The sequence below is a fragment of the Asterias amurensis genome, chromosome 15 (genome assembly GCF_032118995.1).
Source record: "Asterias amurensis chromosome 15, ASM3211899v1".
NCBI lineage: Eukaryota > Metazoa > Echinodermata > Asteroidea > Forcipulatida > Asteriidae > Asterias > Asterias amurensis.
In genome coordinates this window covers 14,351,806-14,374,293 of record NC_092662.1, presented here as the reverse complement: position 1 = coordinate 14,374,293, position 22,488 = coordinate 14,351,806, and the positions used below count along the sequence as shown (strand labels likewise).

Sequence of the window (22,488 nt, the reverse complement as noted above, 5' to 3'; positions counted from 1 at the left end):
AAATAGTTTACAGTGCCTTTAAATGAAAGGGACTTACCCCAAATCTTCCAAATCCGGACCACAGCTGTTTCAAAGGTTTTTGACCTTGTATTCTCTTTAGATTCTTGTGACACTTGATCCCGGATTCCTGCGAAAACAATTCCTCAAAGAGTTAATGACAATAATAAAATTGTAGTTGGAAGTCTATAGCAGCAGCTCTGGATAGTATAAAGCATTTTGACAACTTGGAAGTAAAGTGGTTATTGTTGGCAGATAGGCCAATCAGATTGGTTAAGGACAGGGCCCAATTTCATAGCGCTGCTTAGCGGCCGATTTTGTGCTTACTTTGCAATTGCTATTTCATAGCGCTGCTAACCGTAAATACACGAAAAGGCATGCTAACCTTCCGGTGCTTACCGCACGAAAATAAATGACGTCACAATGCAAATCCGCGGTAAACACGCAATATGGCCGCCCAATTTTTCTGCTAATCTGTCAAATACGCTAAGGCTTTTTAAGCAAATTTTTCTGCTACAGTAAGCACGCAAATTTGCTTACCATTAAGTAGCGCTATGAAATTGGGCACACAGGCTGGCCGTTTCAGCCTTCCCGCTCAAGGGATCGAAACTCAAAACAATACAACACATTTTGACTATCAAGTTTCTTCCTGAAAGTAGCCACATACAACTGTTTTATTTTTCAAACACAACTCAATTTCGAAACACTTGAAAAAAAAAAGATAGTAAAGCACCGTTTACGTGGCGCACCCGAAGGAAAGAACACGAGTCAAAGTTGAATGGGTCTTTACAATAAGTGTGACCGTGTACATTCTTTGAGTATTCTGGCAGGCACAATACTGCACAGGTCATTTATGGGGAAAGTCGACATTTTGTGTCATAATCTCCACATAAATCCAAGAATTATGAAAGTACAAGCTGGACAAGTTTTGAGATGTGCCCCCTTTCATCATATCAAAAGTTGATAGGAATTAGACAGTGCAGTCTCCATAAAATGTCAGATTTGATGATTTCTTCCATTGAGCTGTGTACAAATCGTGCCTACAAATCGTGCCTGTAGGCTCTGTGGCTCTGTGGCTGTCCAGGCTCTGTGGCTCTTTTGTAAACTTGTGATGTCACATGTCACATCGTCTATACTGAACTTATTACGCCCCACAATTTGAAAATGAGAAGCGTTACTGTCAATGACAGTTTCGTTTCTCAGATGATGTGTTCCTATTATTTGCTTATTCTCCCTGTGTGGACATTATTCGCTTTGGATTTTCGGCGATATCTAAAAAGCGCTACGACCTTTGAAACGAAATGTTAACATGCTAGTTTTGTTTGTATACATCTACATTTATAAACGATTAAAGACACTGGACACTATTGGTAATTGTCAAAGACTAGTCTTCACAGTTGGTGTGTCTCAACATAATGCATAAAATAACAAACATGTGAAAATTTGAGCTCAATCGGTCATCGAACTTGCGAGATAATAATGAAAGAAGAAAAAAACAACCATGTCACACGAAGTTGTGTGCGTTTAGATGGTTGATTTCGAGACCTCAAGTTCTAAATCCGATGAAGTCTCGAAATCAAATTCGTGGGAAATTACTTCTTTCTCGGAAACTTCAGAGGGAGCCGTTTCTCACAATGTTTTATACCATCAACCTCTCCACATTACTCGTCACCAAGAAAAGTTTTATGCTAACAATTATTTTTGAGTAATGACTAATAGTGTCCACTGCCTTTAAAACAATCGAACAGTTCCGAAAAAACAAAGGTACAGTTTGCCTTTAAAATTGAATTTCAGGTTTTGTTTTCAAAACACCGACCAAGGACTTTCCCCAAATGATCCCCAAGGTTTGTGACCCAGGTTTCCCCTTAAAATCTGGTGACACTTGATCCCAGACTCCTGCGAAAACAACCCATGCGGTGGATGGTGTCATGGTGTCAGGGTTTTATAAAGGAACATTTCAGAATTGGTAAGAAGAAGAAAAAACATCCCTCGACAAATTTCTCTCTGAAATGTCATATTTGATGAGAAATAAATAAACTTGTTTGGAGTTAAAGGAACACGCTGCCTTGGATTGGACGACTTGGTCTATAAAAAAGCGTTTGCAATCGTTTGTTATAAACTGCATATGGTTGGAAATGTGGAATGTAAGTATTGGTGTTTATCTGTGGATTTAACGAAGAGATCTGTGATTAAACCTTCATCCGTCTTGAGAACCTTGGCATCCAGAAAGTGTGTATCCTTACCTTGGTTGAGTATTCGCTCGTGAATTTGATGGTCCTGTGGAAGGAATTTATGTGATTTATGAAAGCTTTGAGGCTTGCTTCATCGCTTGTCCAGATGAAAAAGATGTCATCGATAAAGCGCCACCAGACCCAGGGACGGCAAGGGGCTGATGCCAACATGCGCTGTTCAAGATGGCTCATGAAAAGGCACGCCATTGATGGTGCCATATGTGTGCCCATTGTAGGAAATTCTTACCCATGAAAGAAAAGTTGTTTTTTGTTAGAACATGTTGCATGAGGGATACAATGTCAGAAATGGGCGGTGATGTGTGACCACTCTTAGCCAGAGCTGAAGAGCAGGCAGCAATCCCTATATACGTCTAACATGCGAATAGTGGGCGTGGAAAGGTATAGAACAAGGATGTACATCAAGTGCTATTTCCTGGTGGGCGGAGCTAAAAGGGAAGGCAGCCAATCACAGACCGTGTGGACCTTACGTTCTGATCAGGCAAACTCTATATAAACGGCCGCTCGCCAGAAGTTTTGCCAAACGTTTTCAGCAGATTCAACGCTTACGCGACTGACAACTCTGCTTTCAAGATGTCTCCGAGCCGAACTTTGCAAGTTGTTCTGGTGATTGCAACTTTTTGCGCAGCCGTCATGCAGTCTCACGCTCAAGGTATGTGACGAAGAAGCAGTTTATTTATTTACAATTAATGTCAAGTAGATGGAGTTATTATATTAGGCACAGTAACTTGAAAACCGTTAAGGCCGGTTTATAGTCGGTCGCGCGATGGTCGCGCGATGGAAATCTTGCGCGCAATACTAAGACCGAGGCCTAAAAACCTAGTCTTTTTATGATCGCGCGTCAAGATTTCCGACGCCCGACCATCGCGCGACCGATAAACTCGGCCTTTATTCAACGGCTATATAGTGGCGTAGCTAGTGATCGATCAGCCTGAAATGTCCTGAATGTATAGAGCTGAACTATATAGAGACTAGTCTTGGCCCAAGACGATGGTGCTTGATTCTGGATAGTGTACTACGCGCGGTTGAATCGCCAAAGCGCGCGTAGTATACGGTATGATTTAGTTACGTGGACGGCTCGAAATCCAGACTACACTCTGAGTGTAGTCTAGATTTCGAGCCGTCCACGTAACTAAATCATACCGTGGCGGGCGCGCTTTGGCGATTCAACCGCGCGTAGTATACTATCAAGAATCAAGCACCATCGTCTTGGGCCAAGACTATATAGAGACTGGCATAATCGGTATTCACTTGCCGAGACTGTAAAACGTTTATTGATAATAAATAGTTTGGGGTTGAACAAAGAACATTTGACTGCGTAGCGGGATTTAAACCAACGACTATAATGATTGTTTTAGCATTAAAACTTGCTTGGCAAAGAGTATTGGAGAGCTTTTGATAAGGTATAAACCGTTGTTAGAAACGGCTCCCTCTGAAGTAACGTAGTTTTTGAGAAAGATGTAGTTTCTCACAAAATTTGAAAGCACACAAATTAATTTGTGCATGGTTCAACTTCGATGACCTTTTGGGTCTAAATGTTCACAGGGTTGTTATTGTATGCAGTTGTTGGGTGGGATACACCAAGTGACAGTATTTATTTATTTTTGTTTATTTATTTATCGGTATATGTACAACAAAATGACCAGCAGCATAAGCTGAAAGGGTAAAAATTATCTTTAAAATAGCAACAAAGTCACATGTAAAGAGGCAATAAAGTGTAAAATGTACTGGTCTTTGACAATACCAAAGGTTTCCAGTGCCTTCAAACATAGACAATCTGTGTACATCATTATGTGCCTTTTCCCCTCTGGTTCTGTACGCAGGGTATGCGCCTAACTTCAGCTGCGCAAACTGGGACTCCTACACACCACAACAGTTCTATAGCATGGCTTCTGGTGGCTCCCGCATTGGCGAGAATGGCCGCAAGTGTAGGATTGGTCAAGGCGGGCCCACGACGGCCTGCAATTACTATGTCAAATACAACACAGACGGCTCCAATAACTGGCTGGGACTGAGTTTCCAAGGAGTGCCCGGAGCGGGGAGTGGGTGCTGTTCGTCTGTGTGGAGCTGTTCAACGGCAGTTGGAGCTGGCGCATGGTTGAAGTCACAACACAAGAACATTTGCTGTGAACCACAAGGTTAGTACCGAAATAAAACCCCGTATTTCCATCATCAGGCGGGCAATGTTTACACGGCTGGACGTGGATACTGAAAATTGATTGAACATAGAATATTCAATTTGGTAATCTGGTAAATAAAAAGCGTGCAGCGCCCTCCCCATTGAGTGCAGAAATCCTGTAGACATTATAGTGAACAAAATCGAAAGGCTGATCTGAAAAACAACCACCATCCATCAAACCTACATCAAAGAAGGTAACTGATAAGTTTTTATTCTCTGTCTGTTTCGATTTCAACAATGTATTATTTCTGTTGTTTGCAGTAGGCCCGTACAATCCCATCTTTAGCTGCGCCAACTGGGACTCCTACACACCACAACAGTTCTATAGCATGGCTTCTGGTGGCTCCCGCATTGGCGAGAATGGCCGCAAGTGTAGGATTGGTCAAGGCGGGCCCACTACGGCCTGCAATTACTATGTCAAATACAACACAGACGGCTCCAATAACTGGCTGGGACTGAGTTTCCAAGGAGTGCTCGGAGCGGGATCCGGGTGCTGCTCATCTGTGTCGAGCTGTTCCACGGCAGTTGGAGCTGGGGCATGGTTGAAGTCTCAACACAAGAACATTTGCTGTGAACCACAAGGTTAGTACCGAAATAAAACCCCGTATTTCCATCATCAGGCGGGCAACGTTTACACGGCTGGACGTGGATACTGAAAATTGATTGAACATAGAATATTCAATTTGGTAATCTGGTAAATAAAAAGCGTGCAGCGCCCTCCCCATTGAGTGCAGAAATCCTGTAGACATTATAGTGAACAAAATCGAAAGGCTGATCTGAAAAACAACCACCATCCATCAAACCTACATCAAAGAAGGTAACTGATAAGTTTTTATTCTCTGTCTGTTTCGATTTCACCAAGTATTATTTCTGTTGTTTGCAGTAGGCCCGTACAATCCCATCTTTAGCTGCGCCAACTGGGACTCCTACACACCACAACAGTTCTATAGCATGGCTTCTGGTGGCTCCCGCATTGGCGAGAATGGCCGCAAGTGTAGGATTGGTCAAGGCGGGCCCACTACGGCCTGCAATTACTATGTCAAATACAACACAGACGGCTCCAATAACTGGCTGGGACTGAGTTTCCAAGGAGTGCTCGGAGCGGGGTCCGGGTGCTGCTCATCTGTGTCGAGCTGTTCCACGGCAGCTGGAGCTGGGGCATGGTTGAAGTCTCAACACAAGAACATTTGCTGTGAACCCGCTCGTCGTCCTATTCGTCATGATGGATGGCGTAAGTATTTAAAAGTCACATATAAAAAGCCGTCTTTCTTCCATTTCGGTGCCACTATACGGGCATGGTTGAAGTCTCAACACAAGAACATTTGCTGTGAACCTACTCTTACCCCTGGTACGTCAATAGCACTATTTTATAAAAGGAGGTGCCACTAGTAGGTTCAACAAGCTGTGTAATGGTTTTGTTTAGTCATACACGGGATTTAATGACCATTAATGGAAGGGTAATTACTCTGAAAATAAATTAACACACAATGTCCTTTTGAAGAACACTGGAGAGCTCTTGGTATTGTTAGAAAAAACACCCTTTGATAATAGATTTATGGAGAAATTAGATGTAATTTTTCACCAACAACAAATTTGAATCGGAGAAAGACTTCAGACATGAAGCTCTTTTCCCACAGGCATCTGATGAAAACAAACTTCTATGCAACAAGGATGGGGTTATGAGATTTAAGGCATTGCATGGTGAGGTATCAATGTATATTTTGGTTTGCGGTAACACCATGTGTGTATCTAACTGCTGGGTAGGATGTGGGGTTTCCTCTTCATTATTTTCTGGCCAAATTGATCCCAAATTTTCAATGTTTATTTATTTTATGCATATGTTGGGATTCACAAAGTATGAAGGTATTGGTCTTAGCCAATTTGTATTATTACCAAAAGTAGACCTACACCCTACCTTTAATACCAACAATTGTCCGGGTCCTACAGAGGCATCTTCTCGGGTGGGATTCGAACATACGACACCTAGATTCAAGAGCAGATATCCCCACAGACTGACGAATTACTTATTAATTGAGGTGTTTCAATTTTTTTTCCCAGCCTTTAGGCCAAGGAGGCCAATGAGGAGAGAGGCACCAGTATTGGATCGCATACGTGGCGATGCAATGCAATGATAACATAACATAATATTACTGGTAAGACTCTTCATATACTTTTATATGCACAACGCCCTCTTTCGACTATATGCCGAAAGTTTGTTTTACAGTGAAAACAGTCAGATCTGGCAGATTTGCTGTATTCTTCTTTGTTACTGTTGTTTCTACATTGTTTGTGTTTGCGCGTTTATTACATGACACAATTTCGTACCCATCATAACTGTGGTGATAAAGTCACAATACAGTGAACAAGTCACAACCTCAAAATAATATTGTTCCAATAGGCAATATGGCAAATACTCGGTACGTGCGCTGTAGGCGTTGAATTTGATGCATGCTGGTCTAGCTAGCGCTCAAGTGATCCTTAGATAGACCAGCATGCACCTCATTCAACAGTTAGCGCTTGTGCAATTGGTATTTGAGAAAAGGTGTATAATGTCAATGGTGCCAACAACAATTTGACAACAATCTGTCCCAAAATATCAAACTCGCATTGTGAATTTGTTCTTCACTCATTTTTGTTTATTTTTTATTTATTTTCAGATTTTGAGGGTCAGCAGTTTGTGGAGCGCCCTCTTTATAAGACTGGTCCCTCGTTTCAGACTCTTGGCAGAAGCCCATTGTGTTAATGACTAGCTCATCTGTGTTTTTAGTTCAAGAACAAGTGTATATCATAAAAATATATAACGTTTTTACAGCTTTGCGTCACAGATTTCCTCTCTCTACGCTTTATTTGCTTTTATTTATTTTATTATTTAGGCCTTTTTGGGGGGGATCCGTCATATAGGCGTTTGATATTATAGCTAATAACAGGAGAGTTCTGAACCGCAATCTCAGACTTGAAATCAAGTCTACAAGAATCACCCGGGAGTACTCTTTAGATTGCATTTTAAAACATAATTTGATACAGCAAGAATTCATGGAAGTGTCTGGAATTTAAAATAAAATTAATACGACTGTAGAAAGCTTGCAGTGTGTTGTGTAAAATGTGAGTTCAATGGGGAGAAGGTTTTGTTTAGGTATTGTGTGTTGCTCCTTGTTAACCATAACCATTACTGCATTCAAGTTTGTGGAGTCACATGGTGATTAAACTAGTGCAAGGAACTGGGCTCGATTTCACAAAGAACTAAAATCCATCATAAGACAAATTGTCAGTATTACCATAGTGATTTGCATTGTGACATCACACTTAACTAAGCAACTACGATTGATTTGCAGTTAAGATCAATCTTAGGTCTTTGTGAAACTGGCCCCAGTCTCATGTTATTAAAGGCAGTGGTAACTAGTGGCAATTACTCAAAAGAAAATAGTTATTAGCATAAGCCTTATTTGCTAACGAGTAGTGGGGAGCTGTTGATAGTATAAAACATTGTGAGAAACAGCTCCCTCTGAAAGTAACGTAGTTTTGGAGAGAGAAGTAATTTTCCACGAATTTGATTTCGAGACCTCAGATTTAGAATTTGAGGTCTCGAAATCAAGCATCTGAAAGCACTCAACTTCGTGTGAAAAGGTTTTTTTCTTTCATTACTATTATAGATCGCAACTTCGACGACCGATTGAGCTAAAATTTTCACAGGTTTGTTATTTTATGCATATGTTGAGACACCACGGCCGTATCATACATAAAATAAGATAGCGCCCTCTTGCGGATGACTTTTGTCATTTAAACCCCGCCTCTTTTGCGTGGCGCAATGTGCCCATCACGGAAGTAACGGCCTAATTTGCATACAAGATAAACAAGCGGCACCCCTGATTAGTTTAGGTTAATTATTCAAACAATTTTTTTAAGTGGGCGTATCTATGACGCAGTGGTTTGTTTTCTTTATTTACTTGGGTCAAAAGTCAACTATTTTTTAATCTTGGGCCAAGTTTAGACATGCTGTTTTCTCCAAACGTTTCGAACGTACTCGCCACAATGTCACAAAAAAACGGCAAATCAGACCAAAATATAACTTAACATTTTAGAAACGTGAGCCATTCACAGAAGGAGTGTGTATTTTGCAGAAGATCGTGGGTCTAAAAAGGTAAGGGCAGCTCGGTTTTTATCCTAATTTTAAGACAAAGTTTGACAATGTTTTTCAGTTTTTCGTTCGTTATACGGACGTGTACACACGTACAACACATGTACATACATTACGTTTTTCATAAACGTGTTTTGTGTATAGGCCACGCGTGGAACTATATGGAGACGGTCGGTCATGTACACACGTGTAAAGTGTACATGGTCGTGTGTGGCCTAATCATAATGAAAGCATGGCTGCTCTGTGATTCGAAATAGGAAGTAAACTAGTCAACTTGGGTGTACATATACATTGCAATAACAAATTAACAATCAACACTTTGACGAAGAGCAGAACATTAAGAATTAAGCACTTAGAAATAGAAGTTTAGAACGGAACAAGTTTATTTTATGTACATGTATTTCAATCCAGAAACCAGGGTGCTGTATTCCTATTTTTGTTTTGTTTTATCCTGAACTGAAGGGAGTTATAACACAGCACCCCAATTACTGTCTCTAGTTATTTTTGGCACTCTACTCCTGGTAAATTTTACAAATAATTATAACAAGCACTCAATATATACAGTCACTTATCAGTCAGGCCTAATTTAACTATGCTAACTTTTGTTGACAAACTTTGAGTTGGAGATTCAAAGTTGGAAAGACTGTAAAGCTACATTTGCAAGAACAGTAGATCTACGTATTGTCGTCAGATACACTTTTGTTTTGTTTATCCGACTTAATTTCTTACGCTATTTATGTTAATCATGTTACCCCCCTTCTATAAACATGTTAAAGTCAATATTTCAAAAAACACATTTTGTGACTGGTTACATTCAAAATTTTCTATTTGCATGTATACGTAGATTAAATCAATATTGTTATCAGAAACATTTATTCCTCCTTTGGTCTTTTTACAGCAGTGATCACCTGAGCCTGGATTTCTGGTGTGGTGCTAACATGATGACGCCTCATGATGGTGAGAAGACGCTGCAGATTATCTTTCATACCATGAACAACACGACCTGTTCTATTGAACTCAGTGTGGACGAGCTCGCCACCCTGCTCGTTCATTAGTCCAAACCCTACACCAAATCTCCGAAGCTGCTCCACTGCATGGCGTTCCAGGAGGTGCATCTTGGGGGTAATTGAATGACCTGGAAACATCCTTCGGTATGAAGACATGAAGTCAGTGATACAGGCGTCTGAAATGTAATTACGTAAGACATATTAAATAAAGCTGTGGCATCAGAGGATCTATAAAATTAAGAAAATAATAAAAATTAAAAGTAATTTCCCCACATGATTTTATTACATACCAATTTGATTTAAGTCTTCTGTTGACACAGCTTTGGCATGATTAATGGCAAAGTGTACATCGGCGAACTTCATGAATATTTCCATGAAGGTTTCACCAATTGATGAAGCCTCGCGTATTAGGTCGGTGTATCTGACAACTGGGATGGTGTCACATATCATATCTTTCATCACATTCTTTGGCGTGGCTGTAAGGTCTTTGATGACTTCTATCTAAATTAAAATGAATAAAAACACTCAAAATGTGTAAGTTTGTTTATAAATAGGCATATTTGGAACAATAAAATACAACTAAATTGAATGTGAATGTACCCTGCAACACTTCTGTACGTGGTTGCCCACAAAGGCCTTCCCATGATACGCCTGTCTTTCTACTCTGTGTCTCTTTAGGGTGTCATCAAGACCACTGGCGATGGGTCCGGTGCCAAATGGCAGATCTGCAACATTCTGCGTGTGTTCCTGTCAAACAACAATATGACGTACAATATAGGTAAGTAGTTGGGTAATTTGATGTTGAAAAAAAAACCTGCAGCTGAAATTAAATTTCAAATAGTCTTAAAGGAAAAATGTTTGAATTACCATTTCCTCTAGTTCACATCGGATCTTAAAGGCCTTGTTAGCAATTCCTTCGAATGCTTTCCCCGCATTTTTTTGGTCTTGAAAAAATTGCAATGGTAGCTCCTCTTCAAGTTGTTCTAGCTCTTTTTGTTTTTGGGTCATGACACTGTCGATCTTCTGTTGCCTTTCAAACTCATTGGAGATCTGCTGTTCAAAGTTGGTTGCACTGTTGTCGTCGTCCTCATCAGCAAACTCCACAGACCACTTATACAATTTAAGGTCAATGTTGTGACAGCTGCTTTCGAACATATCAAACAACTTTTTGTAGATGCCGAGGGATATGTGGAGACTAGGAATCACCACCTGTACAAGAAATTACAAAAACATTTGTAATTAATGTTGAAACACAAAAAGTTACACCAAATGTAAACCCACATGTATCAATAACTTACTTGATCAATCTCAACAGGAATCATTGCCTTTGCTATGACACTGTTTGATACGTCTTTTGCCCGAACCTTGCGACAGCCATCTTCCTGGTATGCTTTGTAACTTTCTGCAAGTGATGCAAGGCTTCTGTACTGAACACTTTGATCTTGTTCTTCCAATGGAGCCTGCATGTCAGCCTTTGAGGTGTGACAATATAAGCAGCAATAACGGGCTGTCAAACAAACAATATATTAAAATAAGCAAGCAGATTGTAATTTGCATCGTAGTATTACAGAAGGAATGTAAGAAAACAAAATTGAAAGGTTTATTTACCATTGCAGCTGCAGATGCCATAAATCTTGGTGAGAAGTTCGTAGTCTCCAAAGACGAATGTGCGGATTATCTTCTCTCTAAATTCAACATGTTGAAAAGACAGATTTGTGTGTTAGTTATCCAAATATATTAATCATTAAGAAAACATTGAAAACCCAATTCAGTTTTATTTTTAATATACCTTTTCAAATCCCCCCCCCCGTAATTTTAGATGGTGAATTTGAGATGCGTACTACTGTTATGGTTTACATTACCTCCAAGTCTGACGTTGAAGTGATGACAGCTGCTCAAGGATCGGAATGAGACACTGTAAGTTAGCAGTCGAATCTGGAGCTTCAAAACAAGCGAATACCACAGTGTTTTGAAGAGAATTGGGGCGGTGGGTGTTGGCGATTTGGAAGGCGAGTTTAAAGGAGGTTCCTCCTTTATCCCCACCTACCTTAATCCATATCTCGTTCTCGGGAATAACGCCGTTATGCCAAGTCAGGGATCCTTTCCTACACAAGCAGACACAAACAAATTAATTTTGTTATAACCACAAAGATTTTAAATTTTCATGCGATTGGTTAAAACTTGATGATGTTTTTGTTTTATTTTATTAGAATGCACTTACGATTGATGTCGTTCAAGATAATCAAGGATCATCGCAGGGAGATCCTTCACAAACACAAAGGGGACATCTACAGTGACTTTTCCATTTACCCCAGTAGCCTTGTTGGATGGAAGGAGCATGGGCTGAAGACAACCGTGTAAGTTGTCTTTCAAGAGACTGCTCTGTCGTTTCCGCATCTGTCGCTCTGATGTCACTGTCACTCCAAGTGTACCAAGATATCTGCAAAGGCATCAGTACAAATCTTGAAAGATTATCTTTTTAGAACTGTTGAACTATTTACAAGCAATGGTAATTTCTGAATTGCTTTATTTGATGCATACAATTAGGAAAAAAATTCAATTATTGAAAAGGATATGTCATCTACCTTCGCATTTTGCGGATCTGCTCCCAGGCAAGCTGGCAATCTCTCATCACTGCTAAAGCACGATCAGGTGTAAAGCTTTTGTTGTCAGATGGCTGATTTGTGGACACGTGATTGTTGGTAGTGGTCTCTGCACTTTTACGTTTAAGTTGAACACAAGCGGACTGGAAAAAGGATAACAATGATTTATTAATGATTTACTTTTAGTTACTGACATTTAAAATCAAACTTGAACACAGTATGAACATACTTTTTGAATGTACTTACCCTACCAGGGGTTTTCAGCTTTGCAGTTCCATGAACCTTCAGCTTGTGCCATGTCCACCTGTCTGCTGCAGCTTCAATTTGGGGTGGAATTGGAGTCCCTCTTACATGCTGTGAAGCAACTTTTTCCAGAAGTTTGGCTGCCTTTATGATTTCTGACTCCTCAGATGAGGGTGGAGGTTCACTGGGTGCATAACACAACTTGCAATGGCAGTCGGCTTTTTTTGAGGGGCATTCATGCGATAGCATTTTCTCTAATTTCCCTAAAGAGCCACATTTTGAGCAAGCTGTTGTCAATGTGCTCAATTGAAAGCGTAGAACTCTTGGGCATGGTGATACATTTGTGAAGTGTACTGGCTGCCTACACACTGGACATGGTACCTCAGGGCTGTTGTTGTACTTAAACCAGGAGGATAGGCAAATGGCACAAAAATTATGCTCACAGAGTGTTTGGATGGCTGGACTGCTCAATATGCATTGACAAATGGGGCATATGAAAATGTTTTGCTCCTCGGAAGATTTGCCACAAATTTCAAGCAAAGGGCTTACAGAAGTGCAGTTGTCCTTTTCTATTCCAAACAGATCATGTGTTGGTAAAGTACACTTGTTGGAATTAACAATTACAGATTGACCGGGTCGCTCTCTGTTCGGTTGATGACCCCCAACAGTTTGCCTAGAAAACTGCTCACAGATATCACATTCACCAGTCCTAGGATGCTTTGTCCACTTTAGTCTTGGTAAACGTAATGCATTTTCATGGTCAGGACTACTATCTAATCTGTCGCCCTGTGATGCATAGCGTAGAGATCGTGAACATTTATAGCAGACTGATCCAGGGTGAACCTCCGGGTTATCTTCCCATGTACTTAAATTAAAAACAGCATACGCTTCTTTTCTGTACTTCGAACAGTCAACGGGTTTTGTATTACTCTTACCAGCTTGTTTTTGTTTTGCAGTTTCTAGCCTTCTTGCACATATACGGCACAATTTTGCCAAAACTGCCTGGTGGTGCTCCATAATTTCTTGAAAAGTTCCATTGTATTGTAAGAAGTAATTAAAATAAAACAAAATAAAATTTGCTGAACCAAAACTGTGCCAAATGTAACTTTTATTCCTTACAGTGTCTCGACTGAATTGTATTCAATGCTAATGATGATGAGAATACCTAACGATGGTGCGCCGCTTACGTTAGAGATTGTTTTCTTAAATTTTAAAGTTTTAACACAATTGAACTTGGCGCCATTGCTAATGTGGCTATCTACGCAAATTAATCAAATGCACACATTTTGTATTTGCGCACTACGTTAGAACGCAGAAACCTACTGCGCAAAACAGGTCGGTGCGCACACATTCATTATTTGCGCAAATTTTTTACTTTGCGCAAACCACGTGAACAGACGTAAACTTTTGTCCCTATTTTCTCCTTGAAGTATTGCTTAACGTCTCTGTAAACTATAGTATGAACTTATTTCTCTAGTATTAACTAAATGTCCAGTCAGTTTAACTCTAATAAGATCAAAACCCACGTTATGCACAATTAAAGGACTTTGAATTCCCAAAAAGTGGTGTCCGGAAACTGGACATACCTGGGGGTATGTTGACGACGCGTGGGTTAGTTGTGTGAAGCCGCGTGGGAAAACACCGAACAGCTAAAACCTTGCTGAATCTGACGGCCACAACTCGATAAATTGAGCTGCCCTTAGTTTAAAAATCAAGATTTATGTAGACATTTGAGTAAATAATCCAAATTGTAGGTCGGTTTACAAATAAAAAGTTATTTTCTTTTATTTTACGCGAACTTTTGTCCGTCGGTTTTCGCCACGAATGTTTTAATTTTCCACACGATCGTGTTAAGAAACATCGTTTTTTAATATATTTCTCACTGAAATAGTGTTTCTAATACATGAAATGTATGACCTTTTAAAACATATTTAACAACTCACAACTTAAATTCGTAAGGGGATTTGTCTTTTATTATAAAACACATGTTTAATTCAATGTTTTGATTCCCTAGTTACGGACAATACGACGCCATCTTTGTCGTTCACATTAATACACATTATTGGAGTAACGAATCTCTAACAAATATTTTGGTGCACTTTATTGACACTGCGTCAATGGAATTGGGACGGCCGTGACACACACTAAGTAGGACGACTGGTCTTTGACAATTATTACCAATTGTGAACAGTTTCTGTAACGGATGCATGCCTGATACTTCACGGGGGCAACGGAGGCGATTGCCTCCGTTGCCCCTTGTCATTGCCTTGGTGCCATTGAAATGCTCCGGTAGAAATTTAAAATTTGCTCATAGGGTGCCCTTTGCCAAAGAGAAAATGCCTTGGTGCCCTTGCCCTTTCAAAACGAAGCATACACAGGCCTGCGGATGGTGATGGTCAGTGTTTGGTATGATTTTAGAGACTGACTTCGCAAGGGTGCGGGGGCATATACGGATACGGATAATTATGAAAACCGTATCCGTTCAAGTTGTCAGCCGCGTCTCGGATTTTGTTTTGCAAAATATAGGTATATATGTCACTTGACATGCTTGAGAGCGCTCGCATTCATTCATCATGAGTGCTTTTCCGACAAGCATGGCCGATTGAGACCCGTGTTTTATACACTGCATTTTCTCATCGATTTGTTTGTTTGATAACAAACGACTAACTTTTTTCTATCTATACATCAAGCACGATACCAATGAAAGCAACTTCGTTGGAATTTTTTTTGATCTGGGACAAACGGACAACTAACAGTCCGATTGCACCTATCCGTTTTTCCTACGACGTGTATCCGTTGGCAACGTGTGTGCAAAGTACGACAGTCGCAGATACGCGTCACGTGAACACACAACGTGTCCGTGTATCCATAGGCTTGCGAAACGGCCTTGGTTTGTCCTGCCTTGTCATTATGCATGACTGTCAGTTGTCTGCTGTTCCCTTGCTCTATGGTCCGTCCATATGCCGGGGGAACAAAAGGTGTTGTTTAAACCATTGAGGAAGGATTACAACCCGGACCTAGATGCTGTCATTTTGTTTGATTAAGCATGTGAGATCTTATAAGTCCATAGCGCGTGAGGTGTGCTTTATAATGGGATGGAGCCTTGGGGAAGAAAGAAAATAATTGGCCACCTATACTGAGATGTATACAATTTTATTAGGGAATTCCCCTTAAAGATAATTTTCCCTTATTACAAAACTTTCTATAAACCCGGATGTTTACAAACCGAAGGCCAAACAACAACAAAAACACCTGTCGTTGATCAACCAATCAAAACGCTAGCTGTCGTATGTCATCACCAATCAACTGTACTTGTAAGGTTTGAGAGGCTAGGAGCTATTTCCTTCCTCAAAAGTTCTATGCTATGTTAAGGTTGCATTCTCCCCCGTAATACAATAGATCAATAAAGATGTTTTGATCTGGTGATTTGGCCTACTCCCATTTTGCCATTATATTGACCATGGAAAGATATGAGGATGTGCATCACGTGTATTTTCCTGGGCGGGGCTAAAAGGAAGAGCAACCAATCAGCATGACCATGCTAATAAAACTCCATATAAAACGGCCGCACGCCAGAAATTTAGCCAAACTTTTCCAGCAGATTCAACGCCGACGTTTACGACGGACAACTGCTTCCAAGATGTCTCCGAGCCGAACTTTGCAAGTTGTTTTTGTGATTGCAACTTTTTGCGCAGCCGTCATGCAGTCTGACGCTCAAGGTATGTGGCGAAGAAGCAGTTTATTTTTTGAGTTGCATAGAGACGGATTAAAATATTAAAGCACACATAACTTAAAGGGCACTGGTTACTACATTATTGGTAATAATTGTTAGCATAAAAGGTTCCTTGGTATTACGAACAATGGAGAGCTGTGGATAGTATAAAACATTGTGAGTAACGGCTCCCGCTGAAGTAACTTAGTTTTTGAGCAAGGGGTAATTTCTCACAAAAATAATCGAATACTTCGGCTGAAGCTTTGTATCATAATGAGTGCATCTAAAAGCCACAAAGTAATGCAACAAGGGCGTTTTGTCCTTCATGTTTCTTATGCAAATTTGATGACCACCAATTGAATCCAAATTTTCAGAGGTTTGTTATTTTATGCATGTTATTTTTGGGTACACCAAGTGAGAAGACTGGTATTTGACAATCACCAAACGTGTGAAGTGGTGGATCTAATTCTACCCCCATGATTTAACAAAGAGTAAATAATAGTCTTATCTCGAGTTATATGAAGAATTCCTTATAATGTGAAATCGACCCCAGTGTCTTACATACTCACAACGCTATTCAACGGCTTTAGGCATGGAGTCATGCAGTCTCACGCTCAAGGTATGTGGTGAAGAAGCAGTTTATTTTTTGAGTTGCATAGAGACGGATTAAAATATTAAAGCACACATAACTTAAAGGGCACTGGTTACTACATTATTGGTAATAATTGTTAGCATAAAAGGTTCCTTGGTATTACGAACAATGGAGAGCTGTGGATAGTATAAAACATTGTGAGTAACGGCTCCCGCTGAAGTAACTTAGTTTTTGAGCAAGGGGTAATTTCTCACAAAAATAATCGAAAACTTCGGCTGAAGCTTTGTATCATAATGAGTGCATCTAAAAGCCACATAGTAATGCAACAAGGGCGTTTTGTCCTTCATGTTTCTTATGCAAATTTGATGACCACCAATTGAACCCAAATTATCAGAGGTTTGTTATTTTATGCATGTTATTTTTGGGTACACCAAGTGAGAAGACTGGTATTTGACAATCACCAAACGTGTGCCCCATGATTTAACAAAGAGTAAATAATAGTCTTATCTCGAGTTATATGAAGAATTCCTTATAATGTGAAATCGACCCCAGTGTCTTACATACTCACAACGCTATTCAACGGCTTTAGGCATGGAGTCATGCAGTCTCACGCTCAAGGTATGTGGTGAAGAAGCAGTTTTTTGAGTTGCATAGAGACGGATTAAAATGTTAAAGCACACATAACTTAAAGGGCACTGATTACTACATTGGTAATAATTGTTAGCATAAAAAGTTCCTTGGTATTACGAGCAATGGAGAGATGTTGATAGTATAAAACATTGTGAGTAACGGCTCCCTCTGAAGTAACTTAGTTTTTGAGAAAGGGGTAATTTCTCACAAAAATAATCGAATACTTCGGCTGAAGCTTTGTATCATAATGATTGCATCTAAAAGCCACAAAGTAATGCAACAAGGGCGTTTTGTCTTTCATGTTTCTTATGCAAATTTGATGACCACCAATTGAACCCAAATTTTCAGAGGTTTGTTATTTTATGCATGTTATTTTTGGGTACACCAAGTGAGAAGACTGGTATTTGACAATCACCAAACGTGTGAAGTGGTGGATCTAATTCTACCCCCATGATTCAACAAAGAGTAAATAATAGTCTTATCTCGAGTTATATGAAGAATTCCTTATAATGTGAAATCGACCCCAGTGTCTTACATACTCACAACGCTATTCAACGGCTTTAGGCATGGCCTAGCTACCGATCGACTATCCTGGAATGTTTTGTATCTATAGGTCTCGTAGCTAGAGACTGAAATCATGGTTACAAAACCGTCCACAGCTACTCACGTACTAACCTAGATTTTAAAATTATGTGTGTATGTTTATGAAAGTGGTGACTGTTGCGCATGAAAAACTAGAATCGAACTTAGGTTTTAAGCAATTTATATTTGGATATTCGGGTTTGGCATAGCTGTGTTAAAGCCAGTGGACACTTTCGGTAAACAGTATTGTCCTAGGCCCACATTTCGTGTATCACAACTTATATATAAAATAACAAACCTGTGAAAATTTAGGCTCAATCGGTCATCGGAGTCGGGAGAAAATAACGGGAAAACCTACCCTTGTTTTCGCGCGTTTCGCCGTGTCATGTTTACTGTAAATCCGTAACTCTCGTTGTCGAGAATTGATAATTGTTTTATTTTTTTTCTCAAAAAGTAAAGCATTTCATGGAATACAATTTCAAGAGAGGTCTTTTACCATTACCTTCTGTAAACCCTGTAAGTTATTTGTAAATCTGTGAGCTTTCTTTTTTTTTCTGTTCCGAAAGTGTACAATCATGGCTTTAAAGAAACGTATGACTACCTTTATATAAGTTTAAGAACCCCTCCAACAAAAAACATACATGTTTATAAAAATACAAAAAATAAAAGCATGAATTTTAAAAATGTACATATACATATAAAAGTACAAAACGCTACATTTAATTAAAATTATGAAACACCACCGAGCTGGCACAAACATTATGGCAAGATAATGACAATAGACCAAAACTGAACACTCGTAGATAAACGAAAATATCACCCATATAATTATTAAGAAACAAACCAAGTTTGGTATGATACGTTTGGTAGATATGTCCGCTTTATAAGACTTTGCTATATTATTTATTTTTCATGTATATCATAATGTGCCTTATTTCTCTCTGGTTCTGATTTCAGGATATCATCCAAGCTTCTGCTGCGCAAACTGGGATTCCTACACCCCACAACAGTTCTATGACATGGCCTATGGTACCTCTCGCATTGGCCAGAATGGTCGCAGGTGCAGGATTTCTCAAGGCGGACCCACTGCGGCCTGCAATTACTACGTCAAATACAACACAGACGGCTCCAATACCTGGCTGGGAATGAGTTTCCAAGGAGTGCCCGGAGCGGGGAGTGGGTGCTGTTCGTCCGTGTCGAGCTGTTCCACGGCAGTCGGAGCTGGGGCATGGTTGAAGTCTCAACACAAGGAGATTTGCTGTGGACCACAAGGTACGTACCAAGCTTATACTGATCGAAAATTCGAGTTGAAACCGATGGTTCTTTTCAGAACCTCCCCACCCGTGCCTTTTCTAGCGCATCACCAATGATGATCGCATCATCTTCCTCAGAACATCATCCAATCTACTTCATTAGCCAATTTCGAAAACTTCGCTTAAATCTCACCTTTTTTTTGAAAGCCTACTGTACGGCGTTACGAGCAACGACTGTTGGACTGGCGCGCCTAATAAATTGCTTTGCTTCAATTTTCGAGACCTCAGCTGAGGTCTCGAATTCAATTCAAATAATTTAGTGAGGAATTACTTCTTTCCCCCAAAATATGTTACTTCAGAAGGAGCTGTTTCTCACAATGTTTTGTATCCATCAACAGCTCCCCAAGTTGCTGCTTACCAAGTAAGTTGTTACGCTACCTTGAGCAATCGCCAATAGTGTCCTGTACCTTTAGCGATTGATTGATTGATTGATTGATTGATTAATTGACTGATTGATTGATTGATTGATTGATTGATTAATTGATTTCAAAGAATTAGCTGTCACCTCGTCCGTCTCGGCATATTATTTCAACAATGCACTATTTCTCTCGTGTATGCAGCAAGCCAAGACGGATATGATCCAAATTTCCGCTGCTCAAACTGGGACTCCTACACACCACAACAGTTCTATAACATGGCTTCTGGTGGCTCCCTCATTGGCGAGAATGGCCGCAAGTGCAGGATCGCTCAAGGCGGGCCCAGTACGGCCTGCAATTACTACGTCAAATACAACACAGACGGCTCCAATAACTGGCTTGGACTGAGTTTCCAAGGAGTGCCCGGAACGGGGACCGGGTGCTGCTCGTCCGTGTCGAGCTGTTCCACGGGAGCTGGAGCTGGGGCATGGTTGAAGTTGAAACACAAGAAACTTTGCTGTGAACCCGCTCGTCGTCCTGGATGGAGTAAGTATTTAAAAGTCACATATAAAAAGCCGTCTTTCTTCCATTTCGGTGCCACTATGTTCAAAAAGCCGTCGTAATAATGTTAATAGTCAAACTGAGAAGCCTCTTGAAATATTCCGAAAACTTACTACAACGCGGTAGTAGAAGCAAGACAAGTTCTCAAGGGAACATAATTTATAAACCATACAAGTAGCCAACATGGTGTTACCGCAACCAAATAATACTTCACCCTAAACCATGCAAAGCCTCAAATTCCACTAACTTAAAGGAACACGTTGCCTTGGATCGGACGAGTTGGTCAATAAAAAAGCGTTTGTAACCGTTTGTTATTAAATGTATATGGTGGGAAAGATGTGTCAAAAGTAAAATACAATGATCCACACAAGTTCGCCTCGAAATTGCGTGGTTTTCCTTTTACTGTGCGAACTAACACGATCGGCCATTTATGGGAGTCAAAAATTTGACTCCATAAATGGCCGACTGTGTTTGTCGGCGAGGTAAAAGGAAAACCTTGCAATTTCGAGGCATGTTTGTATGGATCATTGTATTATACTTTTACAGCATTTTTTTTACATATATGCATTTTATAACAAACGCTTTTCAAAGACCAACTCGACCGATCCAAGGCAACGTGTTCCTTATGATACAGATACGTATTATGGAGCAGTTAAGGGGGGGGGGGGCTGCGCAACAAACTAGTTAACATAATATGACGTAAAGAACACTGGGGAGATTTTGACAATCAAACATTGTTAGAAACGACACCCTTTGAAGTAGTGTAGTTTTATAGACGATGTGACCTCTGACGTCAGACGAAAACCATAACATGATTCGCGCGCATACCGCCGGGCAAAACCTTTGTGTTTTGGCAGCCAGCTAGAAAGTGTCCGCAATCCTACTTTAGACGACGAAACTCAGTGCCCGGCGAAACATGACGTATGTAGTGTTTTGTCAACAGAGGTTTGAATGTAAACATAGGTCACATCGTCTATAAAAAAGTCGGTATATATTGCACCAACGAAATCTGAATCTGAGAAATTAAGGTTTCTTTGTTGGAATACACCAAGTGATGATAGTTTCTTTGACGTTTACCAAAAGCATACCCCGACTTAATAGGCCTACACAAAGCATTTGCGAGACCTCTGGAAAACTCACAGGCTCTGGTTGTATTCAAACAGACTAATATTCTAGAGCGGGTGCCCACAGACAGACGAGCGATTTATTTAAATAATGTTCTTTGGGTATTTCCATTTATTTTCAGTTATCACCAACGGGTTACCAACGCTGGAGCATGGTGGCATTCCATAGGCAATAAATACCGGTAAGGGGCTTCAAATGTATTTATGCACAACTCCCTTATGATGCCGAAATATTGTTTACATGATAAGAACAGTCCGAATAGAAAACAAAGGAATAATATTCTTCTTTGCAGCCGCCCCCGCTTGTGTTTGCCCGTACAAGACATGATTTCGTTACCATCGTATAAACTGCTACATCAGATAGCCCTTTCCCAAGAGGTGTTCGGGTTTGGAACAGGCTACCACTGGCTGCAGTCACTGCAACAAATCTGCAAGTGCTCCATAGAAAAGCACTGCCGGCTATACGAGGGATGGAGCTTCCAATCTCTCTCAGGACAAACTGAAAATACCACGACTGATATGCACAATATTTACAGCATCAAGCACGAATGGATTTTACAACCCACCCTCTCCAGGACAGCAGCAATGCTTTTAGGAGAGTACAACAACTCAAGACTCGGACTCAAAAACTGTTGTAATGAAGTCATAGAAACACTGGAAAAGCAAACAAAGTCACAAAGACATCTTCATACCCAAAATATTTCCATAAATGTACATGGTATGAACAACACTCTGTAAGCGTACAGCGACAGGATATGTCCCGAAATATCAAACTCGCATTTTCCTGTACAGGAAATAGCATTGGGAACTTGTTCCTTAACTTCTTTTTATATCCTTTCTATTTGTTTCAGATTTTGAGGGTTAACCAAACCATCGTAACCTGAACATCTGACGTCAAACTTCGAGTCTCTTGAATTACGTCAGAGATCTGCATTTAGCCAATGTTTATCCTCGACCATAATCACCTTTCACCTACATTCATTTAACACACACACACACACAACTGCATGCTGCAGCATGCAGATGACCGACAGTGCAGCTGCTCAGACCAATCAAAACACAGAAATGACAAGCTGACGTCACTGCACGGTTACCCAATGAAATCACTACATGTATATCCAATGAAATCACTGGTTCTGTAAAAGCAATAATAATGTGACTGAAGACAGGGTATCAGTCTATTTAAAATGACTTTCCCTAGCTCA

The 22,488-nt window shown here is 40.2% G+C and overlaps 4 protein-coding genes across 5 annotated transcripts in view; 1 reads left to right on the top strand and 3 right to left on the bottom strand.

Moving 5' to 3' along the window:
- LOC139947972 (uncharacterized) overlaps positions 1 to 22,488 on the bottom strand; it is a 36,993-nt gene that overhangs the window by 2,038 nt on the left and 12,467 nt on the right. Inside the window, exon 8 of one of the 2 annotated variants that reach the window (XM_071945881.1) lies at positions 38 to 127. The exons of the other annotated variant lie outside the window; for it this stretch is intronic. The gene's annotated coding sequence lies outside the window, so the exon portion shown is untranslated. Of the gene's footprint in view, positions 1 to 37; positions 128 to 22,488 lie in introns of those variants that run through there. 2 annotated transcript variants of the gene reach the window in all.
- LOC139948411 (uncharacterized) lies at positions 2,753 to 22,437 on the top strand. Its single transcript, XM_071946557.1, has 10 exons — positions 2,753 to 2,898; positions 4,070 to 4,384; positions 4,687 to 5,007; positions 5,309 to 5,656; positions 6,484 to 6,521; positions 15,928 to 16,132; positions 18,887 to 19,201; positions 19,803 to 20,144; positions 21,406 to 21,465; positions 22,135 to 22,437. Exons 1-9 carry the CDS (start codon positions 2,820 to 2,822, stop codon positions 21,450 to 21,452), a joined length of 2,010 nt encoding a protein of 669 aa, XP_071802658.1. The 5' UTR covers positions 2,753 to 2,819; the 3' UTR covers positions 21,453 to 21,465; positions 22,135 to 22,437.
- On the bottom strand, positions 8,881 to 11,989 carry LOC139948035 (uncharacterized). The gene is made up of 8 exons (XM_071946027.1): positions 11,789 to 11,989; positions 11,430 to 11,672; positions 11,176 to 11,252; positions 10,866 to 11,074; positions 10,435 to 10,776; positions 10,168 to 10,314; positions 9,858 to 10,068; positions 8,881 to 9,743 (listed from the first exon to the last, which is right to left on the bottom strand). The coding sequence occupies exons 1-8, from the start codon at positions 11,962 to 11,964 to the stop codon at positions 9,433 to 9,435; spliced, it is 1,716 nt and encodes a 571-aa protein (XP_071802128.1). The 5' UTR covers positions 11,965 to 11,989; the 3' UTR covers positions 8,881 to 9,432.
- Positions 12,013 to 13,445, bottom strand: LOC139948034 (V(D)J recombination-activating protein 1-like). Its single transcript, XM_071946025.1, has one exon. It carries the CDS (start codon positions 13,428 to 13,430, stop codon positions 12,357 to 12,359), a length of 1,074 nt encoding a protein of 357 aa, XP_071802126.1. The 5' UTR covers positions 13,431 to 13,445; the 3' UTR covers positions 12,013 to 12,356.